A 27,917-nucleotide genomic window follows, 5' to 3' on the forward strand; every position below is an offset into this window, starting at 1 on the left:
TGGTGTATAAGGTGGCAGGACACGTTGTCAATTGTATTCCGCATTGGTTGCTAGGCAACATGTTTGTGTGCAACCTGTCCGCAGTTCCCGAGTCTAAAATGATCAGTTCAACCGGTGTAAACAGTGTCGGTGCTGGCAAAGCAGTTTATTTGCTGCAAGGAGGGCGGTGGTTCGCCATTGCCTTCCGAGCCGTACTTTAACACAGGAATGTGTGCAATTCGGCCAGGATGCCGGCGATGGCTCACCCACTCTTCGTTGCGGGCACACGGGACGCCCGTTTTTTAGCGTCCATCCATCTGATGAATCAACGTGCCCATAAAACACAGTTTAATGCTCGGTCAGGATTCGAACCCAGAGTTGATGGCTTGCACTTGGAGACCATCCTGCCAGCATTAAGCTTGCTCTTGAGTCTCAATTTGCGATTCTGATCTCTGGATTACTGAATCAAGCGATTTGTAGGTTTATTTTCCTATCCAAAAGGGGTTTTTATGAATACTTTTCCTTGTTTGCGACAGTATCATCCTTTTCTTGAAGACAAGACCTCAAAGCACAGCACAGCACAGCGCAGCAGCAGCAGCGGCGGTGACAACAACAAACAACAACAAAACAACAACAAAACAACAACAAAACAACAACAACAACACCCTTCCACTGGACGGTGAAAAAAACTCAGGATAATTGTACACTTCCGGTGACGTCACAGTGACGTCAGGGTCCGTTTTCCGGTTCGTTGCGATTGTTTGTGACGGAAACATATTATTCTTTCATGTAGTAAAAAGATCGGTTTAGGATGTTTTTTTGACCTTCGTTTTCTCACCAAGTAAGAGAAGGTACGGTAAGTCAACGGACCGTGTTACAATGTTACGGTTACATTTGGAGGAACGTCTCCGAGAGTTGTTTGATTGAAAAAAAAAATAAAAAAAAACGCGGGAGAGATTTGTTTGCTAGACTAGTTAGGCCTTGATGTGGTTTTTACACAAATAGGGACATTATCCAAACGCACGTTGACGTCATTTCGCCGGGCAGCATTCATTGAAGTGCCGTGTAATAGTTTGATGGAGTTGGAGTAGTTTTTGGGACGTCATGTGTGAAGAGTGAGTGTTTCAGAGTGAAGTCCAATGTGTTGCGGATGATAATTTGTACATTTTATCGATGGATGTTTGTCCTTTCCAGCGCCCGGTCGCAGCCTGTTTTTGGAGAGTCTTGTGCCGACGGGAATCCCACATCGATTGACGGGTAATCTTGATGTTTGGACTAACTCGGATGTTGCGCCTTGTTGTTGCAGCTCTGTGGCCGTGGCCGTGGGTGTCCTTGGACCTGGAAACCAAGGGTGGCTTTGTGCAGCACCCTTGGGTACCCAAGAGAAGAGACGGTGTGGACAAACTGCACCGTGATGCCTGCGGCTACCACAGAGGGCGCCCAGCGCATCCGTGAGGTTTGGGCTTTCAATTTGGAGGATGAGATGAGGAAAATTCGCCAGGTGATACGAAAATACAGCTACGTGGCTATGGTGAGAACCGGGGAAATGCCTGACCTATTAAAAGTATCGACTACCAGTGACCTTTTTTAACACCCCTCCCCCCCCCCAATCTTACCCCCTTATAAATAGGGGAAGGCTTGTAGCTGTTTCAGGGTTTGTTTCTATAATTAGCACCCCCAATTTTTAATGGCATCCTAAAGTTTCTTCAAGAGCAGGTTGCGGGTCACCAAACATGTTCTGAAAATGTATCGATATGATTATATGTGCATTAAAGAGTTCGATGCAAACTATTGTGGTTGCCTAACTATTGGGAAGGTTAATGAAATTTAACTCCGCAGTTGTTATTTCTCGAGGCTGTTGAAAAAAAAAAAACAGCCGCGTGCCCATATATGGATGGTGACGTCACTTTCTCAAAAACAAAGCGGATGCTCACTCGCTCATTGAAGAAGTCTCCAGTTGAGCGGGCCGTTTTTTCGCTTTTTTTGAGCTTGCAACTGTCTATATTATCCTTTTTTTTATTTTGAATTATTGTAGAACAAAGTTATTTGGATATTTGTACATCGTGCCTCGTACGCGTGTCGTCATGTTTTGCGAAAATGGCTGGAAAACGGGTAATCGCTCCCACTGATTCCCGAAGGAATCAAACATTCGCCGGCAGTGGATAAGATTTGTACAAACAAAACGGGCGAATTTTCCACCAAAGAAAACGGGTAAAGAGGACCCTTTGGATAGACTTGTCATTTGTGGTGACCATTTCACAGCCGAGGATCACGAAGGCATAAACACATCTGATCACCACTCTGTGAATACGAGTTGTTGGTTGACAAGTTCTCCAGATACTTCTCTGTCACAGAATCAGTTGTTGAGTTTAAGTGAGAAAAAGCTTGAAATGTATTCTTAAAGAGTACATGGAAAAACACATAAATAAACTTTCTGAAAAACACAAGCATGAAAAAATTTCTCAACAAATCAACTTATTGTTGATTAAATTATTTTTTTAACAGCATCAGCAAATTGGGCTATTTCATTTCAATTGTAAAAAATTGATCAATTTTCCACTTTTTTTTCTAAATTTGGGAGAATATTTCCCAACGAGGCTAAACATGTTTTGGTATTTATATGCCACAACAGTCTCTTGAAAGTTGGGGTTTGCTCTAACTGTTCACTTTCGCTGGGGTCAAGCTCAGCTGTCAAAAAAACTTCAACGCCAAGGCTACGGTGTATAATATGTTTGGGGCCATTATTGATTCATTCTATTTCTGACTCTTGAGTGACTAGAGGGTTAAAAATTATTATATCAAGTCACAGACGAATCAAACTTTACATTATTTTCTGCATCGAACAAGAAAATGAAAATCTACAAACCAATCTGTCTGGTGGAGTCTGTCAGTGTGAACTGCCGGGCAGTCAGTCCTGCCACTTGTACACGAAATAGGCCGTTTTCTGGCACTTGCAAGTGGCTCAAATTTATATGGCTCGGGCCAGAAACTCCATAGTATAAATTCCCATCATCCTCCGACTCGTCCTCGGCAATATCGGAATGAAAACACTCAACTTCATCACCGCTGAAATCACTCTCTGATTCGCATCTTGCCATCGTTCACACGCTGTTTCCGAATGTTCACGAAGTTTTGGAGAACGTGACGTCATAGCATCTTCGGTAAATTCCGGTCTGTTTTTCGATCACTGACAAAAGTTTTGACCTCAAAGTTAATTTTAGCATATTTTGAGTTTCAAATGTAAGAAAATAATTGCCCAATGATTATTAATGTGATTACGACCTTCAAATCACACGAAGTCATCAGCGACCCAAAACCTGCTCTTTAAACCCCCAGGAGTACTAAACCACCATTTAGGTTTTTGTTGTCTTGCTTTTTTACTGTCAATGTCCAAGCTCTATCTCGGATTCGGCTGGGACTTTCGGAATGAAATTTTGCATCAGTAATGGAAATAAAGCCTGCTGTTGGCTTCAAGGTTAAGGTGGCTGGCTTGGGACCTCAGGGTCCTGAGTTTGAGCCCCTGTCTCCCGTTGCATTGACACCAGGTGGGGTTGACTCAGCCTGTCATCCTTCCGAGGTTGGAAAAATGAGTACCGGAGTACTGGGGTAATAACCATTTTGGGGTAACCTGCGTCGGAGTGGCGACCCGTCCAGGACTGTACTCCTTGCCAATGAAATTGCCTCGGCAGCCCTATGCGCATTTACGGCACGAAAAGAAACGGTATTATATTGTTATTAATGGGAATAAAAAGCATGCGGGGTTGACATGATTGCTTTTGACTCCTTTTTACCTTGACCTAATTTTTAAGCCCATGACCTAATTATAGACAATTTTCATTTTTCACCATAGCTCGACTAAGGTTTGTCCGAACAAAAGAGCGAAATTGCCCTCTAGATAGCCTAGGCCTGAGAGGAAGGCACATTTACACTTTATTTATATCATACCCCTCCGAGTTAAAGGTCAAGGTTAAATGGCGGTCTGAAAAAAAAAATCCTTTTTTTTTTGTCATCGTTCAATTCTGCCAATGAGGAATCTCAAAGACCATTTGGCCTTCCAAGATGTTCTTGCATCACTATCGTGGATCTGTGCTGAAGTTGTGCATCTGTTATTTGATTGGTCTCCTTGACTTAACTGTCTTCAAATTGTGATCTAATTAACTAAAAACAGCTTTTTGATCACAACTTCAATAATTTTCCTGCAATTTTCATGATTTTGAGTTTTATGGATCGATTGTAGATGGAGACATTTTAAAAATTTACACTCTATCCTAAATGTTGAAGGTCAAGGTCATATGGCAGTCCGAAAAAAATATGGCCATCATTGGATCGCTGGTGCTGGGGAGTCTTACCCTTGGCGATCGCTTTGTGATCACAGATATCTAGCTAATAAGTGCTGTTGCTTACCTGCAAGCATCAGAAAGTGGCACTCAAGCAGATGCTTTAGAATACAGTACTGTAGAACATTGGCTTTGAAAATGTGATATTTGTTCCAGGTTGTTGATTCGACAATTTGGTCTTTCACAGGATACGGAATTTCCTGGTGTGGTAGCCAGGCCTATAGGTGAGTTTCGTAGCACTGCGGAGTATCAGTACCAGTTGCTGCGCTGTAATGTGGACCTCCTCAAAATCATCCAGCTCGGTCTTACCTTCATGGATGCTCAGGGAGAACACCCTCCTGGCATGTCAACATGGCAGTTCAACTTCAAGTTCAACCTCACGTGTGTTTGCACATCTGCACTTCTAATTATCTTGCACATCTGTATCTGCCTGTTTGTCACAATTCTTATAATCTCCGTTTTACTTTATCTTGCATGTTCTGCGATACTTGTGCCATTTATCATTCAAGAGATGCTCTTACTTAAATTCGATATGCTGGTACCGCTTATAAAAACCGGTAATTCTAACATTAATCTAGGCTCGCTGCTCACCTCCACTCATTTGCTCCACTTTACTCTTGCCTGTGGAATCAGCCTCCTCAGTTTGTTCACTCTCATTCTTCCCTCCAAGGCTTCAAGATGGCTGTTCACCTTCTCCTTCTGTCATCCCCACATCAATAACTCATGACCTTTTCTCCCTCATTAACCCTCCCCAAACCCACTCCTTTCTTTTCAAGTTACACTGTTGTGTTTTCTTAACTCTCTCTTTCCATCAATCTTTCCGTTTATTTGTTTCATTGCTCTTTCATCCCCGGTTTTCTCTTCCTCTTCTTTCAGACCAATGTTTGCTGTGTTTGAGCTTGTATCCAGCTTGTTTCCCCCATGTCTTCCTTCCCTCTCACCACTTCCCCCTCTCCCTTTACCCTCATTCTTCCGCCAAATGTCCCTCTACCTTAATGCCGATGTTTCTCCACTTTCCACTGTTCTAGTTTTTTTTTCTGTTCTGTTCTGTTTTTTGATCTAACTCTTTTATAAGCCTCGACTTGGTATTCAAAAATAATACAAATTTGTACTCGGCCAAATAAAATAAATTATTAGTTTCTCGTCAAAAAGAAGTAGGTGGGAGTGCCTTACTATTTGATATTTTCCAGATTTTTGATTTTTTTTCCAAGATGGCCACCACATGGTGAAGTCTACCAGACCAAAGACGAGCACTATCTCCAACACGCACATCCCATATACCATTAATAATTACGTTGGTCATACCCGAAACGTCAATACCTACTGCAGCAGTGGCACTGTCTGCTGTACTGTGCACTTGTACATACCGAACCCGTACTAGATATAAGCGGATTTGCACTACTGACGTGAGCTGTCTGGTCGTTGTCATCGATGGGCGATTCTTGGTCGAACTCCCCATTTACAGATTCGTTGAAAATATCCCCCAGAGTCTGGGTTCCGTCGAACGAGCGTACCATGGCTTCAAAGACTTTCTGCCAGCGTTCCAGATGCATATGCAAACAAGAAAGAGCAATCAGAGATTGTAGACCCTTGCTGGGACTCATTTTGTGTGGCAAATAAATGGAAGGATGTACTAAATGAAAGGTCTAAATGTTCTAGTTGTACATGTGTCAAGGTTAAAGGTCTGAAAAGTTGTAAAGGTCAAATGGTCTGGAGGTCTAAAGGTGGAAAGTTCTGAAAAGGTCTAAAGGTTAAATGGTTGAAGGTCTTAAATGGTTGAAGGGGGTCCAAAGAGTGTAATTTAAGTTCTAAAGGATTGGAATTGTCTGAAGGTGTCTTAACATGTCAAAATAGGGTCTAAAGGTCAAAGGGATCCACAGGGTATTATTAAAAGGTCTGAAAGGTGTGAAAAGTCTAAAGGGTAGAAAGAAGTCTAAGAGGATCGATGAAGGGTCTTAAAGGTCTATGGGGTCCATAGCGTCTTTGGGGACTAAATGGTGTTTTTCGTCCTCGTGGTCTATTGGGTCTTCAGGGTTGTTTTGGTCTTTGTCTTTGGGGTCCTCGTGGTCTTTGTGGTCTTGATAGGTCTTGGGATTGTAGAGTCTGAATGGTTTGTTGGTTCTTAAAGGTCGAATGTAATTCAGACACATACTCACGTTCTGTGCAGACAGAAACAACAAACAGACAAACGGACCCTCTCCTCTAGCAAGGTAAAAATGTTTTATTTTTTGACATATGGAGAGAAAAGAGTAAATAAAAAAAAGAGGAAGCGGCCATCAAAAACGAAGCGGGCGGGGACAAGAACTGATTTATTTTACTTGGCCCTATGTATTTCTCATATCGTAATCTACTTTTGGAAGAATCTACAAACTGTTCATCAAAAAATTGTTAAAATCAGTGTCATTCCAATTCACATTATATACAGTAATAATTATACTGTTTCCTTTTCTTAGGGAAGACATGTATGCTCAAGATTCCATTGACCTTCTGCAGAACTCTGGTCTGCAGTTCAGGAAACATGAAGATGAGGGAATTGATACGGCATATTTTGCTGAACTCTTGATGACATCCGGCATCGTGCTCTGTGATAATGTCAAGTGGCTTTCCTTCCACAGGTATATTTGATATTTTAATGATTGAAAATTGTTATTGTTGAATGAATTTAAATTATTGTTCGCATCACACAATCAGCTTTTTTTTGTTTCGTTGTTGAAGGCAGAATGAGGCCAAATAATTCAAGTAGACTATGGTGTGTTTAAAGTTTATCGATAAGACACTGCGGCCATATCAATATCCATTTTGCTAACAAGGTTGTTTCCGAAAGCTGATTTATTTCAGACATTTTTACACCAATGTTTACAAGATTAAATAAATGAACAAAGATATTGGTCTCTTTATTTTTACGCAATGCATGCGAAGCAAAAAGTGGGGTTACCAATTGGTTCATGTCCGCCCGTCCATCTTATCAGTTTATGATTGTCAGTTTATGATCAAGCCTGGTTTTGGTTTCGTGGTTATGGTGGCTGGCTTGGGATCTTAGGGTCCTGAGTTCGAGCCCTGTTGGCTGCTGAATTAACATCGGGGCCCGTACCAACATTTTTTGTTTCAGAGGTTTCCTCCTACCTTTCACCGTTCAGGAGATTAGCACGTGCAGAGCCTAAGTGGATTGGTGAGGGGGAACCCCCCCCCCCCGGCCGAGGGGCCTCGCCACCGAGCCTATAACCTTCCCGGGGCCCGTCCCGACATTTTTTGTTTCAAAGGTTTCCTCCTATCTTTCACTGTTCAGGAGATTAGCGTGTGCAGACAAACAAACAAAAACTTCAAATTATATGTTATATTAGAAGAATATTTCGATTATATAGCATGAGAGGGTGTCTCATGTGAGAGAGTGCAGCATCGGGGTGAGGAAGAGGCCGCCGATATGGCGATGTTTGACGCTGCGTTCTCTGGTGAACAATAAAGCCTCCATCTCCTAAACTGCGACTCAACGTCGTCTTATTACAGTGCATAAGGGAGGTGTATAAGACAGCTTCATTAGCACTAAACTTACCGATTTATTTTAAACGATCTTCATCTATCCATAATTCCAGCAGTGTGTGTGTGTGTGTGTGTGTGTGTGTGTGTGTGTGTGTGTGTGTGTGTGTGTGTGTGTGTGTGTGTGTGTGTGTGTGTGTGTGTGTGTGTGTGTGAGTGTGTGTGTGTGTGTGTATGTGTGTGTGTGTGTGTGTGTGACCGCTGTTTCTCGATAACCACTGGTCCGATCTAATTGAAACTTGCCAGGTATATTGCTGGGGCCCTGAGGATGTGCCTTTTCAAGGTTTGATATTAATCGGACAAGTGCTTCCCAAGTTATGGCCATTTATTTACCAAACCAATGGGAAGACACGTTGTTGTGTGGGCATGGCCGATGGGGAAGGGAAGCTCAGCCGCGTTCCCCATTACGGGTTACAACGTACGGGCTTCCGGAGAGTGATGACCATGTATTCTAATAATTTCTCGATTTCTTATGCGCATTTATCGATAAACATAATGCCCCAAGTTATGATCGTTTTCATATTAGACGGTGCATAAATTTTGATAACATCAGAGTGCTGGTGTGCTCCGAACCAGGAAGTAAAAATTTTTTCTCTCTTCTCTTTTTGTTTTTCCTTGCCACGACATTGCGAAAAGGTAAAATACTTTGGCGCTAATTGAATAATTGGTTATTAAAACTAAATTGCGAATAATCGTAACTGCGAATAATATGCGAACTTCTGGGTCACGCACGTCCGGGCACGCGAGAGCGAAGAAACGGCCTGTGTGGTTGTTGTTTGTTGCTCGCAGTTTGAATATTTATTTATTTTTTTTATTTTTTTATGGGCACGTACTAGTAATAATTATTAGCTCACCTGGACTTTAGTCAGGTGAGCTGATGCGATTGAACAGTGTCCGGCGGTGAGTGACTCACTGACTGACTCAGTCAGTCCGTAAACACTTTCGTCATTGTTGCTTGAACTAAACACACGATTTTGATGAAATTTGGCCACAAACTTCATATCTGATGCCTAACGAAGGTGTATTGACCACATCAAAATCTGCATTCATTTAGGGGGTCTATGGGGTTTTCTTGACCCAGACAGCCAAAGTAAAAACATATGACTGGGTCGTGAAGCTCATCTGGATCAGGAGCAACAGTCACTCAAACCCCCCGCAGATCCACCTGGACAGTGACTTTTTTTTTAATGCCGTGAACAAACTTTGGTACATCACGGGTGATGAAGGTTGTTGTCAAGTTTTTGTTTTTGTTTCTTTTGTTTGTTTCTGTGCAGTGGCTACGATTTTGGCTATCTGGTGAAGATATTGACTGCATGTAATCTTCCAGAGGAAGAATCGGAGTTCTTTGAGATCCTTCGTCTGTTTTTCCCCATCATCTATGATGTCAAGTATCTGATGAAGAGCTGTAAAAACCTGAAGGTTTGTCTGAATGCTCATGGTATCTCTTCATCCTTGTTTTGTTTTTTGTTTTTATTACCTCTGCCACCAAAAGTTGACGGAGGTTGTGCTTTCACCCTTCTCTGTGTCTGTCTGTCTGTCTGTCTGTCTGTGTCTGTGGACAGGATAACTCAAAAAGGTATGGATGGATTTGGAGGAAATTTTGAGGACAGTTGGGCGTGTGACAAGGACGAATTGATTTGATATTGGTGAAGATCTAGATCCAGATATGAAATTTTAAAAATGTATTTAAGCACTTATTCACCATAGAGAGATGGGGAGAGGAGGAGGAGATTGGGACCATACTCTGTGGAGCGTTGGTGCTGCTTAAGCAGTCTCCTTGTCTATTGGGCACAATCCTGCACCATTAAGCCAACACCAGGCATAGAGAGAGATGGGGCCAAAACTATATATATAGCATAATATTTCAAAAAGTTGTGGATGGGTTCTGACAAAACTTTGTGGATGAGTTGGTTTGGTAACAAGAACAAGCCGATTAGATTTTGGTTCAGGTCCGGATGCAGTCCTGGCCTATCAGTGGGATACAAAACGTAAATTGTTCAGCCTGGAAGGAGATATGCCCTATACTGAGTGCTGTTCTAGTTTTTGTTGTGTTTTATTTTTCCCATGCTGTATTCCTATTTCATTCTTGATGCCTATGTAGCTTTAAACAAAATGAAGGCATCTTGACATCATACTTCTTTCTGTCTGTGAATGCTTCCATTCTCAAATTAAAATTGCACATATGCATGCCAGCGTAAAGTAAACTACGTTCTTGTTATGGCCTGTAAGTAATTGAACAACTTGGAATGATTTTGGTTTTTTTCCACTTTGTTTCTTTCCCCCACTGATATGCCTGGTGTTGGCTTAATAGTTAGGGTGGTGGGCTTTGGATCCCAGGGTCCTGAGTTCAAATTCCACTCAGCTGTTGAATTAATACCTGGTGGGGTTAACTCGGCCTGTCATCCTTCCGAGGTCGGCAAAATGAGTGCCAGCATGTTGGCATCCTGTGTCGGAGTGGCGACCCGTCCAGGATTGTGCCCAATAGCCAAGGAGACTGCTTTAAAAGAGCAGCATCAACGCTCTGCACAGAGTATGGTCCCAATCTCCTCCTTCTCCCACTGGTATGTCCGAAGTACTTTTGCTCCGAGGGGTAGATGGAAGAGAGCACTTGTAACTATTTGCATCAAAACAGAGCAAGTGATTTATTTACATTTCAGGTATGATGCTTCCCATGATCGATGCAAAACTGTTGGCGATTTATTATTTATTAAGCTGCATGACTTGTATGAAAGCATTTGAGAATATTCGTGCAAGTGCTCACTCCAACAATTTGGTTTCAGACGAGGTCATTCCACCTTGGACATGCTGCGTCTACTCACCCACAAATGGATGGAGGCCCTCAATGTCAGACATGTTCAGGGCCATCTCTGGACACATTTCGTGTTTTTCATACAGTCTGGCATCCAAGGCCATCCATTGTTGTGATCCAAAGCCATCCTGCCTGGTACTCCAAACTGTCTGCCAATGGCATCCAAGGCCATCTCCACACATGGCCCACTGAATTCCTCTACTCTCATGGCAACGTGTGGCACTCAACGCAGTCCTTTCATCTTCTCTCCCTGTCAAGGCTGGAGTGCCCTGAGGCAGTGTTCCAGGCCCCCATCCTATTCCTAAAATTTATCAATGACTTCTCTGACTGGAAAATCCTCTTTATGTATTTGCTGATGACTCAACCCTATGTCGTGACATCCCTCATGCTTCAGACATGCAGGTGGCAGCCTCTTCCCTCTCTTCAAACCTTGAAAAAAAAAATCACAAGCTGGTCAAACATTTGGAATAAGTCTTCCAATCCTGACAAATCTCACACACATTGTCTCTCTCTCTCTGAAAGGGCTGTGTGACACCCCCCTCCCCCATCCACTTTCTTAATAATCCTCTTGAGGTTCAGTCTTTCAAACTCCTGGGTCTCACTATCAGCCATGATCTTTCTTGGGCAAACCACATTTCAAAGTTAGCCTCCAAAGCTAGCCACCGACCGGGCATCATCCGTTGTACAAAGTGCTTCCTTAGTACTCCTGAACTTCTATCCACCTACAAGGCCTTCATCTGCAGCTTGATGGAGTTCTGCTTTTCCCTCTGGGCTGGCTTCGCTGCCTCACATCTTGCTCAGCTTGACGCTGTGGAAACCAAGGCCTTCAAGATCATTGGAATCTTCCACGGAAACTTTGAGTCTATGGGTTTATCACTTGCCATCGCAGACAGGTCGGTGGTCTCTCTCTGTCTTCTATTGCCTCCTTTCTGGTCTTGCACCCTCTGCTCTGTCCAAGCTTTATCCCCTACCCTGGTTTCTGCAGGGCTCACACGATCCACTGTCAACCCTCTTCTGGTAAAATCCTCTTCAATCTCATTATTCCCTCCAGGTCTTCAAGACAGCTGTTTACCACCATCTAAGAGCTGAGAGAATCTGGTGAGCAGGATCAGTGTCAGGAAAACGAGCCACATGTCCATACAGCCGCAGCCGCAGCCGATGCTTATGAACGACACAGGTAACAAATCTCATCTGAGTCTCTCTCGGCAGCCACTCTTTGGACACATTCTAACCAGCGATAGCCAAGGATTCTCCAAAGAGACCTGGTACAGAAAGAGTTCAGTTTCCGTCTCAGATCCTTGGTCAGAGTCCAAGTCTCACATCTGGACAGCAAGACTGGAATGACCAAGGACTTAAGGACTTGGACTTTCGTCCTCCTGCAAAGGTGCCGACAGCACCACACCCCCATGATTTCCCAGTCCTGACCCAGACGTCTTTCGATCTCTGGCTGACAACATGCGGAGACATGAATATCACTGCCAAGGTAATTGAATCTCTCCATGACCTCAACATCCTCAACACAAACAGGCACAGACAACATAGCAGCAGCCAATATGTCATTGAAAGTCTGGATCTTCGTTTTGACCCAGGCACCCATAATCCCATCAGCTCTGATTCTTCATTCAGTGCCTCGAGGGCCCCTCCAAGGATATCCAGTGTCTCCACAAGGATGAATGCATCATCTGTGAAATAAAGGTCAGATATTGACATTCCCAAGCCTGGTGTTGGCTTAGTGGTTAGGGTGGTGGCTTGGGATCCCAGGGTCCTGAGTTCAAGCCCCGTTGGCTGCTGAATTAACACCAGAGGGTTGACTCAGCCTGTCATCCTTCCGAGGTCGGCGAAATGAGTACCAGTGTACTGGTCCCGGTGTATGCCCCGGTTAGAATAGGTGTACCATATCCCTGTGTGTCGTAAGAGGTGACCAGGGTTGGCGTCAGGAAGGGCATCCGGCCATAAAACATTGCCTCAAGAAAAAGCCCAACCCCTGCACAGCAGGGAAAAATGGCTGTAAAAACGGTCATTTTTTATATATATATATATATATATATATATATATATATATATATATATATATATATATATATATATATATATATATATATATTGACATTCCCAAGTGATGTACCGCAGCTTGATCTCTCAGACATCTACCCCAGAATCCAGTCCATGCAAGTGTTGAAGAGTGTGGGGGCCAGTACACACCCCTGACAGACTCCTGTCACAACTGGAAATAAGTCAGAGATGGAACCACCACACCTCACAGCACTCTCTATACCAGAGTATAGTTCAGAAATCAGATCGATCAACTTTTGTGGCACCCTGTGAAGACCGAGAATCCTCCAGAGGGTATCCCGATTCACTGAATCAAATGCTTTGCGGAGATCAACAAAGGCTGTGAGCAGCGCCTACCGAAACTCTCGTCTGCGTTAGGTGAGGACCCGAAGAGCAAGGATACGGTCAATCCTTGAGCTCTTTGGTGTAAAGCCCGATTACTCTGGGTGCTGGTTCTCAAGCCAGTGGTGGCAAACCCTTTGAAGAACTATCCAAGTAAAGAATTTGCCTGGCACTGAAAGCAGCGTCATCCCTCAGTAACTGTGGCACTCCTGATGATCACCCTTCCCTTTCCAGAGAAGGACAGCGTGCAATGACACAAGAGCAGCATTTCCACCAGTCTTGAGAAGTTCAGCATGGATGCCGCAGATCAGAGGAGCTTTATCCCCTTTCAACTGGTTCACTACAGCCTGCGTTTCCACAAACAAGAGTGGTTCACAGTTGATTGGAGGGTCAGCAATAGGGAGAGTAACACCACTGACATTCAACTCAACAGTTGGTGGGTCAGACTAGTATAGCCACTCAAAGTAACTGGCCCAGTGGAGCTCACCACTCTCTGCTCAAGCCGATGGGCTTGGAGGAACGCAATGCACGAATTCCTCTGCAAGCAGGACGAGAATCACTTGATCACAGGTGATGCTCTTCCCCTTCACAGATTCCTTGCTCATCAGCCTCCTTGTCCATTCTCAGCGCACGTACAGTTTTACGCTTCTTGTCAATAGTATCCAGTGTCCTTTGGGAGACAAAGTTCTTCTTCCCCTGACAGTGTGTTCCAAGAGATCCTCTGGCATCATCAAGGATGGTAGTCATGAAGGCACTCCACAACTCTTCAGGATTCCCCAAAATACCAGACCCCCCAAATCCCCACTCAGCCTGTTTGCAAACTCTTCAGCTACCCTCTCATCCTTGAGCTTGTCAACATCCAGCCTAGACTGGAATGGTACCATTCTCCCGGACTTAAGCTGCAACTTCAGAGTTGCTACAACAATCCTGTGGTCGGCATTGAGGAACTGAGCACTCTGGTCGACCCTGCAGTTCTGGAGCATCCTTCAGCGACCATCAACGAGCACATGGTCAATCTCTTTTGTCACACCACCAGCATTGGAATATCATGTCCAGTGATGAGTCTGTAGGCGCTGAAACAATGAACCAACCACCCTAAGTCCACGACTTCTTGCAAAGTCAAGGAACTTAGTGCTATTCTGGTTCACAGTTCCAGACCCATGGGGACCAACACATGGCTCATAACAATCCCTATCAGTTCTAATCGATGTATTGAAATCCCCCAAGACTATAAGAGTATCTCGCCTTGGGCACTGATCAACCACAGACTCTAGCGCGGCGTAGAATGCGTCCTACACAGTAAGATTACTCACCTCAGTCGGAGCATATACAGAGACGAGGGAAATGACACCCAAGGAGTGAGGAATCCTTGGTCTCACAATATGCTTGTTGACCGGTTACCTCAATTATCATTGGAGTCAGCTTATTGGACACAGTTACAGCAACTCCTTTGGCATGGTAACCATCAGAGCGACCAGACCAGTAGTAGGTGTAACCGTCCGTCATGATCTTACCACTATCCAGTCTCCGAACCTCAGAGAGTGCTGCAATACTGATGTCCAAACGCTGGAGCTCAGATTATAGCAGAGACAGGCGATCATCATCTCTTGGAGATAGGACATTCCAGGCCTCAAGTTAACCCGAGGAGACCCCCGGCTGGTGGACGACACCTCAGTACCACCACGACACCCCATCACAACCCGACCCAGGAAGGTTACCCTGTGCTTTTCCTCCCATCAAAGAATGGGCATCTCAAAGGCTTTGCCGACTGTGTGTGTGTGTGTGTGTGTGTGTGTGTGTGTGTGTGTGTGTGTGTGTGTGTGTGTGTGTGTGTGTGTGTGTGTGTGTGTGTGTGTGTGTGTGTGTGTGTGTGTGTGTGTGTGTTGCGCAATGAAGTGTTTTACGGTGGCCGGCGTGCAAATCCTGCTACCAACCTCCTCAATAAAGGTAACCCAACTCCAGGAGGATGTCAGAAGACAGTTGGGCACCAGATATGGATGTCCGTTGGCTCACTAGGAGCTCCTCATTTTAATCCATACACCCTCCTCACCAGAAAACCTGGTGGGGGAGATGGTTTAGTCTTTAGTGGCCGACATCCCGACCATGAAACAGGTTTACATTGTACCTGTAGCAAGTCACAGATCTGATCTGGCCTGACCTGACAATGGGTTCCCAGGTAATCTACAGAAAATCTGAGATTTTTATGGATGCTACTGAAAAGCTTTTAAAATGGGTAGGCATCTGTGTATTAACAATTTAAGCAAGCACTTCTGATTAATTTTTGTCAGCATTTATACAGTCTCAGTTTATGGAAGATAGAGGTGATTGAGGGGAGTCGACAATGCATGGATCGTGGGACGATATTTTATTTTAAACTCGCTGACATGCGCATCAAGGACCGGTGGTGAGATTGTGTGGGATTTCATCGGATGTGATGGACATTGAACAACAACAAGAAACCTGTGACAGGGTGGTGCAGGAAGCACCACGGCTACCAGAATGCCCTATTATCAACTGGCATGGCAAACGCTTTGAGAAATTCTCCTTTCAACTGCACCAAAAAGATAAATAGAGGAGTTGGAAATATATTTATACAGCAAAAGCAGAATTGCCAGACATTGTAAAAGTAGATAAATTTGCAATTAAAACTCGAATTCTTCTTCTTCTTCCTCAGATTAGCCGTGATGTCACACACGGAAGTAGACCATCAGATCCGTACTGTGTATGGGTTACATCACGGTACAATTTAACTCAAACAGCGAATAAATTTCGATTTTCCACAAGTATGCCGAGTCGATGCGTACTTGATACTTGTATAGTAATACAAACCGAGGTGGTTTCATGCTACACCAATAGCCGAAAGACCCTAAGTTTGCCAGAAATTGGACGAGGTTTGTCTGAAATACCTGCCTGTGGATCGGGCTGAGAAAATATTCGCTTTTCTGCTCAGAACAAGTTCCAGAAAACTTATGAAACAACAGAGATGGCTACATCTTGTGGTTATCCGCCATGATTGAGGGAGGATTCCATCCCCACAATTAAGCAGAAGAAACAGTCGTCGCTCGAAACTGTAACACCATCTCTACCCAGCTACCGGCACACGTACATGGGTGATTTAAGTGGTAAATCAAACATCTGTTGCCATTGCCCGGCAGTTACCAAAAGAGCACCTGAAAATAATTATCTATAATCAACATAAATTTCTAAAAATCAAATGAACCACTGTCTATTTATCGGAGAGAGAAAGTATGTATGTATCATCTACTTTTCCGAGAGAATTTGACCAAGGAGGCTAAAACCTTCAGGGTCCCCCCCCCCCTCAAACATCCCCTCAATCCTCACCACCATCCCACACCCCTCTCACCATCCCTCCACAACCATCACCCTCACACAACCAACCAACACCCTCCTCTGCCATCCCTCCACAATGATCACCCCCACAATACCCGCTACCACCCACCTCCCCCCCCCACAACGATCCACCCATAATCACCCATCCACTGTCGAGGGACATTGGCACCTCATGGAAATGACATTGGGACATGGCACAGACACAAATTACATCTGAGGAAAGTATGAAACGGGACGATCCTGTAACATAAAAGACACATGGTCAGCCTGCGACAGTGGGACAAAACATTCATCGCCCATGTTGTCCAGAGTGTCTGTGCTGTCAGGCGATGACAGGTATTTCTGTTCAAGTAATATATATATATATATATATATATATATATATATATATATATATATATATATATATATATATATATATATATATATATATATATATATACCGATTTATCAGTTAATACAAAATCTCTCCCTTATAAGCCATCAATAGAACGGAAAATCGAGCCCTACCGAGCTGAATTGACCATTTGATCAGCATTTTCATATTGAATAACGCTTCTGCCTTCTTCCTCTGAATCACTCGCACAAGGCTCAAAACAATAGGCTCCACAATTCCCCCGAAAGCATTTCCATCACTGATTTTGTCTCCAATAGTTTCTTAAAAATCCCACTGATCACTTTCAACATACTGAGAACCTTTAGAGTTGCTGATGATGGTGGAATCGGTATCGGAATCCAAGCTCAATATGCACTGTTTCTCCCTGTAAACCACCATTCTGATTAAAATAGATTCCAGATGTGATGTCACTGGTGAAGTTGACATTGTAGGGCTTCTTTCAACACTTTTTGATTGGTAAAGACAAAGAAAAAATTCCCTTCAAATTTCGACCGTGATTCATGATTTTCATTAAAAAATATGATTTGCATTTGGGTTCCCCACTTAACCAGCTCTCCATCTTCTCCGACGAACTGCTCCTTGAATGAGTTAACTTTGATAGCTCCATAACGAATCAACATTTGATGGGGTAGCGCTATGGAAGGTATTACTTACTGTACAATTATCAATTGATGATTGCAAGTGAAAAACTTAAAATTCTCATTATACCTAAAACTTTAAGCTAGGAACTTGAGAAAGTTTTTAAAATTATTATTATTGTTATTTTTTTTTTTGTTAAGGGGAAAATCAAGTTTAAACCCCCAATGTTTTGTTAATTCATTGATTCAAACCCAAGTTCTTTAAATTAATCCACTTCAGGATGCAATGGTTGCACAGCAGTAAAGTTTGGAAAGGGGAAAAGGAGTTAATGGTGAGCAAGGGTTAGGGAAGATCCCACTGATCAGTTTCAATATTACGAGAACCATCAGAGTTATGGATAACGGTTGAATCGGTAATCGGAATCCAAGCTCAACATGCACCGTTTCTCTATGTAAGCCGCAGTTTGGATCAAGGTGACTTCCAGGTGTGACGTCACTGGCAAAATTTTAAATCGACACATCAGGGCTTTTTTTTGACACTGATTGGCAAAAAAATTTCACATTTTTTTTTCCCCTTCAAATTAGACCGTGATTCATGATTCTCAATGGTTTTCAGAAAAAAAAAAAAACATAATGCATTTGGGTTCCCCTTTAATGATACATTTTTTTCATGTGTAATTATGTAAAATACAAGATTTTATATGTTCCGTTGTCCATCAAATGAATTTTTCATCAGTTAAAAACAAAAAAATTATTCGACTTGCCTTTAATGTCAAAACTTTCAACTGACAGCAGAGCCTCGTGGTACGCACACTCGCCTCTGAGCTGTCTAGCCTTAGTTTGAATCTAAGCACAGATATAAACTGTTATCGTGGTATTCCGTAGGCCGGGCAATGCATCAACCTGTCCCTCAAATGGATGTTGAGCTGGTTGTCCCTGTCTGCCAGCATAGCATGTCCCTTCCTGCCACTCTTGTAGGAGTGGGTGTACTTGTACTATTGGGAACATTATAAATAGTGAACAAAATCCAGATGTGAAGATTTCTTTAGTAGGACAGGCTGTCACCCAAGCAACATGACCCATCGGTCTTATTTCACCTTTCTCAAATTGGACTGTCAGTAGACATACATCACCGCTTTGCATCAATGCTTTTGGTAGATACCTTCAACAGCCTTGGGTTTTGCTCATCTTACTCAAAAGTGAAAACGTTTGAAGTCATTGCTGCGACATCACAAGGGACAGTATTTCCAAGTTTTCCTTCTTGTAACTTTATTCAGTTAATTACAGATAATGTTGACCATAACATCAGAACACTGAATGGGCACAACACTTTCCATGGGATGGGTATCATTTCAGGTGTAAATACCAGGAACAAAAAGTTGGAGGCCAGTTCCAAGGATATCTGCAACATCTGAGTACCTAATTGCATTTGGCAAGATTGATATTCATCTCTACAAACCACCATACAACCACATGTCAACACTTATTTTCCAGATGTTCGACCTGTCTACAATAGCTACACAGATGCCAACCCTCCCGATTTCATCGGGAGGCTTCCGAAAATTCACCCAAACTCCCGCCCTTACGATCACTATCCTTATTCTCCCGAAATTTTGATATTTTTGCACTGTTCACTAATCAGAATGTACTAGTATGAGAATTGAATGAAAAGCATCGTCTGCTACGTATAGCATGTGGTAACTCCATAACGTTCGCTGCTACCAAATTGTACGTAAAAAATTGCAAATTCAAATGAGGAGCAGCGAAACATTGGGTCTGGATCTCGCTTATGCGATCATGCACTGAGATTTAGTGCATGCAGTATGTGTGCAATACAGTGCATGCGGTATGTATGCACAGTGTATATGCATGCGATACGCTCACTGCATGCAGCTGGGCCCCGTACCAGCCCGGCGGTCGCGACCACCGTGCGGTGTTTAACAGCCGCTATAGTTCTACGAGTCGCGCTGCAGCTGTGGAACATCGACTTCGAAGTTACCGATGCTTCAAGCCCTCGATGTTGATTACGAAATGGCAGAAAAGAAGCTTACGAAGACCAAGAAATGGTCTCAGAAGTACAAGACCGAATACAGTCTCCAATACCCGTGTATTCGAAAGTCTGAAAGAGGAATTCATCATGCGTATTGTACAGTATGCAGCGTTGATATTTCAGTTGAGCACGGAGGTCGCGATGATATTCGGAAGCACGTTGGAAGCAAACGGCACACAGACATTGCAAAGGAGAGATCTTCGAGCACGAGTACCGGTACACTTCTGAATTATTTCACCAAACAAGGGACAAGCGAGGAAGAGGATGTTACCCGAGCGGAACTTCTCTTTAGTGGATTTATTGTGGAACATAACTTCCCCATATCAGTCTCAGATCATGCTGGACCTCTATTTCAAAAGATGTTTCCAGATTCAAAAGTTGCTTCAAAGTATGGATGTGCAAGAACAAAAACTTCAGCAATAATTGGTGAGTTGTCAAATGTTACTGCTTCATCTATTGCCGATATTGCTAGACTAGCTCCATTTAGCCTAGCTACAGACGGTAGCAATGACAGTGGTGAGGCCCAGCTATATCCTGTCCTGATTTCGTACTATGACAACAGTGCTGGGATTGTGAAGCAAGGTTTGCTAAGTTTGCCTGCGTGCAAACAAGATTCCACTGGAGAAAACATTTTCAAACTGCTTGATCATGAGTTCAGTGACAGGAAAATTCCGTGGGGAAATTGTGTTTCCTTTTGTGCTGATAATGCCTCTGTCATGGTGGGCAAGCACAAAGGAGTCGCTGCTTATATCCACAAACAAAATCCAGAGTGCTACATCATGGGATGCCCTTGCCATATGATGCACAATACGGCCAAGAAAGCGGCTCAGGCCTTACCCATTGAATTAGATGACTTTCTCATCGATATTTACTAATGATCGCCCTGCGGCTAAGTGTACTACGAGTTCTACAACTAAAAGCGCATCTTCCTCAAACACTGTGCAGGAATCTAGAGAAAAACGTGTCAACAGGATGTTCTTGTCTCCACAAACAAAACTCTATTGTTTCTTCCTTCGATATGCTAACAAGCTTTTTGAGAAGGGGAATCTTCTGCTCCAAAGAGACGAACCCTGTATTCATCTCCTGCACGGAGAATTGAATGGTCTTCTGAAAGATATCTTCGTACGGTTTTTGAAACCATCGGTGTCATCGGTTGCTCTGGTAAATGTACCCTTCTCTGACAGAAATCATCAGAAGAATGATGAGGACCTCATGATTGGGAACGATGCCAAACTGTATATAAGGGAACAAAGGAGTCTCAAGAAATCCACCTTCACTCTAAGTGAGTCAGACATCCAAGGTTTCTTCAGTGCAGTTCGCTCATATTATGTGAAAGCCTGCAATTACATCTTCAAAACCTGGCCGCTAGATGATGAATTAGCCAAGCATGCTCAGGTGCTGGATGTTAAGCTACACCAAGAAGTGGGGTTTGACTGTGTGGAGTTTTTCATCAAGAAATTCCCCTGTCTGTTCAGTGGCGGTGATAGTGACATAGACAGTCTTGAGAGTGAATTCGCTCACGACCAGGCAGACGCCTCCATAGCTACAATTGCTACTGAGACAGTGAGAGTGGATGAGCAGTGGCATCGGATTTCACAGCTCACAGATCCCTGCACTGGTGCGAAGAAGTATCCTAATTTGAGCAAAGTGATGAAGGGAATCTTGGTCATTCCTCATTCGAACGCATCATGTGAGCGGGCACTCAGTCTTGTACGGAAGAATCATACTGAATTTCGTCCCAATTTGAGTGTCAAAACCCTGGAAGCTCTCTTAATTGAAAAACTAGCTCATAGCACCCCTTGCTACCAGAGAGAATACAGCAAAGACATAATCAGAAGGGCTAAAAGAGCCACACAGCTGTCACTCAGCAAAGCTGCCATGGAAAAAGCAAGCAGCAGTAGTACCAGCCAGTAAGGTAAGAAAAATATTGCTTCTTTTGTGCTTTTTGTTAATCTTTGATTGTCCCCTAACTTACTAATATTAACATACATGTAACATTAAAAAGTGCACAATTTTCCCCTTTTTTTGTTCAAAAAGTGGGAATTCTTAACATGTTAAATGCTCCAAAATAGGGCTCAGAGGGCACTAGAGAGCGTCTAGAACCCCAGAGCTTCCAGGGCCCTAAGGCGGTCCCTGGACCCCGCCGCAAGGGTCGAGCGCTCCGCGCTTGAGATGTGCGCTTCGCGCACATTCTTTGGTGTCGGTTGCAAATCCTCCCTAATTCTGATTTCCAAAAGTTGGCATCTCTGTAAAAGCTACAATAAAAGATCCAACATGGAAACTTTATCTCCTATAATGCAACATCCGACTCTCATGCAACATCTGATCACCGGGGTGGTCAAGGTTGATGCAAATGGTACAGCAAGGTTCTCATCCATCAGTTTCCTGACAATGATTGCTATGAACCTGAGTGAAATGAACTGTATGTATACACGCTACAATGAAGTTTGTCTGTAACAAAGCGAAGTGTAATGGATCAGAGGCAGTTCTCGCATTTGACGAGCCATTTTTTTTTGAAAAAGCCCCGACAGTCATCTCCAATGAATCGACTAACAGTGACCTGAAGTCAATCCTGTTGAGACAAGGTTTCCACATAGAAATGAGCTTTCTGGGACCCATCGGCCACCTTGTGGGTTATTCACACCTCTAAAGAAGTCCTTGAAACTGTGTATGCTTCAAATGAAGTTGGATACATGCTAACTGGGAAGTCTGTATCAAAGGCAGTCAGAGGACACTTTTTTGTAGACACAGCCCTCAATGCTATGCTGTTAACAAAGGTGTTCGGAATTCCAGGATTTGAGGGAAACGAGTGTTGAGAGATCAGAAAGCACTACCCACATTAGACAGTGACGAAGCTCAAGAAGCAAGCAATACTGTGTTGAAAGCTCTGTTAGACTGGGGACCCAATCTAACTCAAATAGCATGCATTCCCCAAGATACATTCACTGAAGGTGATGAATAAATAAAAATGACCTTTTTACAGCCATTTTTCCCTGCTGTGCAGGGGTTTGGCTTTTTCTTGAGGCAATGTTTTATGGCCAGATGCCCTTCCTGACGCCAACCCTGGTCGCCTCTTACGACACACAGGGATATGGTACACCTATTCTAACCGGGGCATACACCGGACCAGTACAATGGCACTCATTTCGCCGACCTCGGAAGGATGACAGGCTGAGTCAACCCCCTGGTGTTAATTCAGCAGCCAACGGGGCTTGAACTCAGGACCCTGGGATCCCAAGCCACCATCCTAACCACTAAGCCAACACCAGGCTTATTCACTGAAGGTGATGGAGTTCAAGAATCTAACAATACAACAAGATCTTCTTCTTACGTCGGCCCTTTGGCCGAACTCAGATGACATTGATCCGAACATTCCGGTCCTCTCAATTGAACATTGCTGTGTGCAGTTTATATGTCTCCAGGCCCGTATCCTTCTTCAACATGATGATTTCGTTGAGAGCTTGTCTGCATCGCGTCGGCCTTCCAAGTTTAGGTGTCCAGAATATAGCAATGGAAACGGGTTCGTTTTTACAGCGGTAGCATTGCTCAGCAATCCTGAAACGTCTTCTTCTGGATTTAACCAACAACCTTGAAAGAGGACTAAAAAGCTCTTTATTATTCCCAAGCTTTTTGAAGAAAAAAAACAGGGGATATTGCAATCTGATCCATCTGTCTTTCTGTCCGTCATACTGTCTCCTCCTAAACAGTTGTGCAGAAATTCACCAAACTTAGTCGTTATGATCCCCACATGGCAAGAATGTACAAGAGCAGTGTAATTTTTCACTTTGTTCCCTTGGGACATGCTACATTAGGGCAGGAATTTTGGAATTTGTTTTGGCCATGGTGTCGGTGATTGCTCGCCTACTCTTCGTGAAGGACACCTTTGGATCTTTAATGCCTACCAAATAATGCCAGAAGACGAGACGCCCAGTATAACGTCCATTCGAGGAACGTTGCACATGAATCACCCTGCCTGTGAAACACCGGGTGACAGTTTATATCTGGGCCGAGATTCAAACCCAGGTTTGACAGCTTGGAGGTGAGTGTGCATCCCTCTCGGCTGTCCTACCAGCCCAGCAGTGTCAAGATAGCCTGCAAAGAAACTCTCATGCTCGAGGTTCCATTGTAGGAAAGGGTGCAGTTCCTGTTCACAGCATGTGCATATACCACAGTGGTGAACAAGAGTTTGCACACATCTTGTAAACACCAGGGAGCACAGCAAAGCAGAACGGGGTTGGATAAAAAAATAGTTCTGGGTTGCTGTGGTAGTTGTTTCGTATGTAGCTTGCGGCTGCTGGTTGCATCGTTTGGTATAAGCGTGCTGTGCCGCTGATGCAGTTTCCCTGTTTCCAGTAAGCTGGTACTCATTTTGCCGACCTCAGAAGGATGACAGGTTGAGTCAACCCAGCTGGTGTTGTTTCTGTGATGTCCGTGATGTCTGCCAATACACCACAGTTTCAACTGCACGACAGCAGCTCAAACTCAAAGCCAACCACCTTAACCAACACCAGGCTTGTTTAGGCAGTAAAGGCACTGGACAATTATGCGTTATGGAACAACATGTAAGTGCTGTTCTATCCAGATATTTTGAAGCAGCACATGCTTCCCTCAAGTAATCAAACTTTTCGAGTTTCGTTTATTTTTGCAACATCTATGGCAATAATCCCAACAAGAAGGCCAAATCGACTGATGCATTTTCTTGAGGAACAAGCTCAACTTGCATGATTGATCCTCCCGCTTCAACTCCCTACAATGACCTCAACCTGATGGAAATGTGGCATAAAGCTGTGAAGGTTTGATGCCCAAAAAACATGCAGCAGTTCAAAGAAATGTTTATCATAATGAGTTGAATCCAAAGGAAAGAGGTATGTCAGCCAGTCGGAAAGAAAGAAAGATGAGTTGGAAAAGAGAGGAGATGGAAAGTACTAATTTAATGCAAAACTAGTCTTTGAAGGCGAGCATTGGACTATGTCGGTGGACAGGTAGGACTGCCCGACCTTTGACACTGGCATCCAGGCTTGATTTAAGTTATCTTCCTTTGACATTCAGGAACCCCTTTCAAGTGATCGTCGTGAGTTCCTATATGAGTGAAACAGCAGGTGGAACTTTATGGTGTCCTTCCCGTGTTCTTACCTTCAGGCTGTGATTCTACATGGAAGTGTCTTCGGACCGTTGTTATTATTGATCTAAATCAATGGTCTATCTCATTCTATGAAATTTATAATTTTGCTCATGACTCCACCCTGTGTGGAACAATCGCTTGTGAAAATCACACTTGTGAAAGACTTGCCACTACTGAATCCTTTTCTTCAAACATGGTTAACATCAGACACTGGTCAGCAACTTGGAACCTGACATTAAATGCCAGCAAGTCACATGCTCTTACATCTCTCCACAAGGATCTGCAATGAAATTATCCAATCCAATTGTTTGGACAGCCAGTGGAAGGGGTGCAGTCCCTGGAACTTCTTGACCTATCTGCCATAACCTTTTGTGGGAGAATCACATTGCCAAACTGGTGCCGAGGCTCGTCACAATCTTGGTATTCTTCATAAAACTTGGCATTCCTGGGCTGAACCGAGTTCATCACGATATACAAGGCTTTAATATAGAGTGTGGTTCCACATTCTGGGATAGTGTTCCTGCTTCCCACCTTGCTTCTCATGTTGGTCTAAATCATGGGCTTCCACATCATTGGAATCTCAAGACAGGAGGAAGTTTCCCAAAGACTGTCACTCTCCCACTGGTGCCATTGGTGCACTATTTTAAACAGGCTTACTTCTGGTCTTGCTCCTCCTGCCCTCTCCTACCTCTGCCAACCCAAACTACCCCAGGTCACACGCATTCCTCAATAAACTCTCCCAAAGTTGAGGCTGGTTTACCACCTGCAGCCATTTGTCCCCTTACTCTCCTAATTATAGAATCATCATCATTACCTCATGCACATCCATGATGTCTTCAACACATGCGAGTTATTTCCCATTCTGTTCTTCTCCTGGCCATTGTTACTCGTTTTTGTTATTCCTCCTTTCCTTGCTTTGGTATTCAGTTTCAGGGCGCATCGTTGGATTTGGACGGGAGTAAGTGTTTAATCTTGTGAGGTTAATGTCGGGTAAACATTTAATTTAGCAAATAATTCAAGTGTGCAAAACATAAATCCTATATATTATTTCTGTTAACGTCTGCGTGTAATTTGACGTTTCTCCTCCGAAACTGCCGGACGGATTGTCGCCACTTTCGTCATGCGAGTGGTCTGTGGTCTAATGAACAGCATGGGCTGTGTGAAATCGCACCAGACGGACAGGTTTGGGAATTTTTGGCGATTTTCTAATTTTTACATTCGTTTGCATGGCGACGTGTGACGTCACCGCTGAGAGGCGTAATGACATCATCGGTCATTCGCTGACGACATTACGTCTGTCGTCGACAGACCGTCACCGCTGAGAGGCGTAATGCCACTCCGAGAAAACAGCGTCTGTAATGTAAAACCCTCTTCTGCACATGCTGACTACCTCAGAAGGTGAATCTGACACAAAAAATGTAACAAGAAACATTGTATTTAAAGAAATTCGACAAATCACATTGTGAACACTGGATATATTGACGTCCTAACGAACCCTCACTTTCGAAACTTCGCGCACAGCGCGGGTTTGGCTAGTCTTCATTGAAAAATGTACAACTGTGCAATGTAACTTGGTTTGCTTCATACGAATTAACTTTTTCTTTTATTCCAGCCTTTTAAATATATTTTGAGTTTGTTAACTTGATTATTTTCTTCCAATATCTACGTACCCTGCTTTGTACACCACATACGTGCTCACGGCATCAATAAAAGTTTGGTTCATTATCTCATGTGTTCGCTCAATTCTTGGTAGATGTGGTACTCATTTAACCTCCTCCATCCTGCCTCGTTTTACCGCATGCTTGGCATCCTGAATGTCCGCCCCAGAGGGCTATCTGGCCGATAGTATATTGGGAAATTCCAAATGAAAAATGTCCGGTGTACTGAAAAGGAACGAGGTAAAGCCAGAAGGTACACCACTTTGCCGCCATCTGTGATTATGCTTACGACGATGTATATTAGTTATTATTACTAAATATTATCAGTGGAGACAGGAAGATTAATTATTTGTTTGTACTGGTACAAATAGGGTGGCCTACAAGAAGTGGCTGAACAATTGGAGTTGGAGAGGATTGGGCCCCAGCACCAGGCTGGTTCCGATTCTCTCCTGACAGGCATGACATTTTTCAAGATGAGAGAGGTAACAGCTCTGAATGTTTAGTTTTGTTTTCTTCTTTCCTTTGATTTATGATTCGTCATAATCTTTATACTCTAATTTCTTTCTTTATTTTTGTCCGCCTCCAGATGTTTTTTGAAGACCACATCGATGATGCCAAGTACTGTGGCCACCTATACGGCCTTGGTTCTTCCTTTGTGCAGAATGGTACAGGAAACCCTTTTGAGGAAGAAGCAGCTAAGCAACCTGCGTGACCATAGACCACCGATCATCACCACTCATTTTTAAAATGACATACGACTTCCTCTGTATTGGTGTACACACTATCAGACTACCTACCTGGTCTCCAAATTCTTTTCTACAGTCTACTTTCTTAGCTATCCCTCTTGCTGGTCGGTTTCCTTCCCAAAAACATTACTAGCTGCAGATCTTGTTCGATCACCACCCTTTCCCCATCTTGGATTCTTTCTTCTTCCTCCTCTTCTCTCTCTCTCCCTCCTTTTCTTCTTCTTCTTCTGCCCTAAACAACTCAAATCAACTACTTTGGGCTGGAAATGCTTCTTTGACTCCAAATTGTATTTTATTTTTTTAATGTTGAAATTTCCCCTCAGTGTATAAAATTGACATTTCTGGCAGTTTAGATTTTTACCAACTCAATAATATACTTTGTGGCCCATTTATGTCAGTGCTAAATTAATTTAAGCTCTCCCACAATTGGATGCATTTTAAAACAGCCAGCCCTTCCCAACACCTCCTCCCCACTACCTTCAGCTATGACCAACACCTCCCCCCACTCCCCTCAGCCATTACCAACACCACCCCCCTATGCCCAAGCCCTTACCAACACCTCCTCCCCTCTACCCTCAGCCCTTACCAACATCTCCCCCCACTCCCCTCAGCCATTACCACCACCTCCTCCTGCTCCCCCCAACCCCAGCCATTAACAACACCCCCTCCCCCGTCCAGCAATCTCTCTCCTTTCCTTAGAATAATCCCAAGTAGGTTTACCTTTCTTCCCATCTCTTCCTCTTTTGAAATACCTTCTACCTTGCTGCCTCCGCTGCTTTTAGTTTCCACCAAAAGCTCCGGCCATTTTATCGCGGGTTTTGTAAATAAATAAACTTCCTTTCTTTGCTGACCTGTTACTCCTAAAAATGAAATGCTGAGATAACAGTTGATCTGTGGGAAAGGTGGACATCTGAAATGCGGTTTTTATCCAAATGCACTATAAGCGGGTGTTTGCTTTCATA

General features: G+C 43.6%; 2 protein-coding genes across 4 annotated transcripts; both read left to right on the forward strand.

Moving 5' to 3' along the window:
- Nucleotides 1-691: 691 nt before the first annotated feature.
- LOC147024787 (CCR4-NOT transcription complex subunit 7) lies at nucleotides 692-27,805 on the forward strand. Of its 3 annotated transcripts, none has more exons than XM_085885050.1 (7): nucleotides 692-830; nucleotides 1,286-1,510; nucleotides 4,504-4,697; nucleotides 6,770-6,931; nucleotides 9,125-9,269; nucleotides 26,581-26,691; nucleotides 26,796-27,805. In XM_085885050.1, the coding sequence occupies exons 2-7, from the start codon at nucleotides 1,394-1,396 to the stop codon at nucleotides 26,919-26,921; spliced, it is 855 nt and encodes a 284-aa protein (XP_085741176.1). In that variant the 5' UTR covers nucleotides 692-830; nucleotides 1,286-1,393; the 3' UTR covers nucleotides 26,922-27,805. The 3 variants fall into 3 exon arrangements, with proteins under 3 accessions (XP_085741176.1, XP_085741175.1, XP_085741177.1); XM_085885049.1 differs by having other exon boundaries at nucleotides 696-835; XM_085885051.1 differs by lacking the exon at nucleotides 692-830 and adding an exon at nucleotides 964-1,094.
- Nucleotides 20,017-26,276, forward strand: LOC147024788 (uncharacterized). The gene is made up of 2 exons (XM_085885045.1): nucleotides 20,017-22,380; nucleotides 22,714-26,276. Exon 1 carries the CDS (start codon nucleotides 20,279-20,281, stop codon nucleotides 21,341-21,343), a length of 1,065 nt encoding a protein of 354 aa, XP_085741171.1. The 5' UTR covers nucleotides 20,017-20,278; the 3' UTR covers nucleotides 21,344-22,380; nucleotides 22,714-26,276.
- Nucleotides 27,806-27,917: the final 112 nt, after the last annotated feature.

This window comes from Eptatretus burgeri, chromosome 6, assembly GCF_056783735.1.
Source record: "Eptatretus burgeri isolate ZD-2024b chromosome 6, Ebu_testis_v1, whole genome shotgun sequence".
Classification (NCBI taxonomy): Eukaryota; Metazoa; Chordata; class Myxini; order Myxiniformes; family Myxinidae; genus Eptatretus; species Eptatretus burgeri.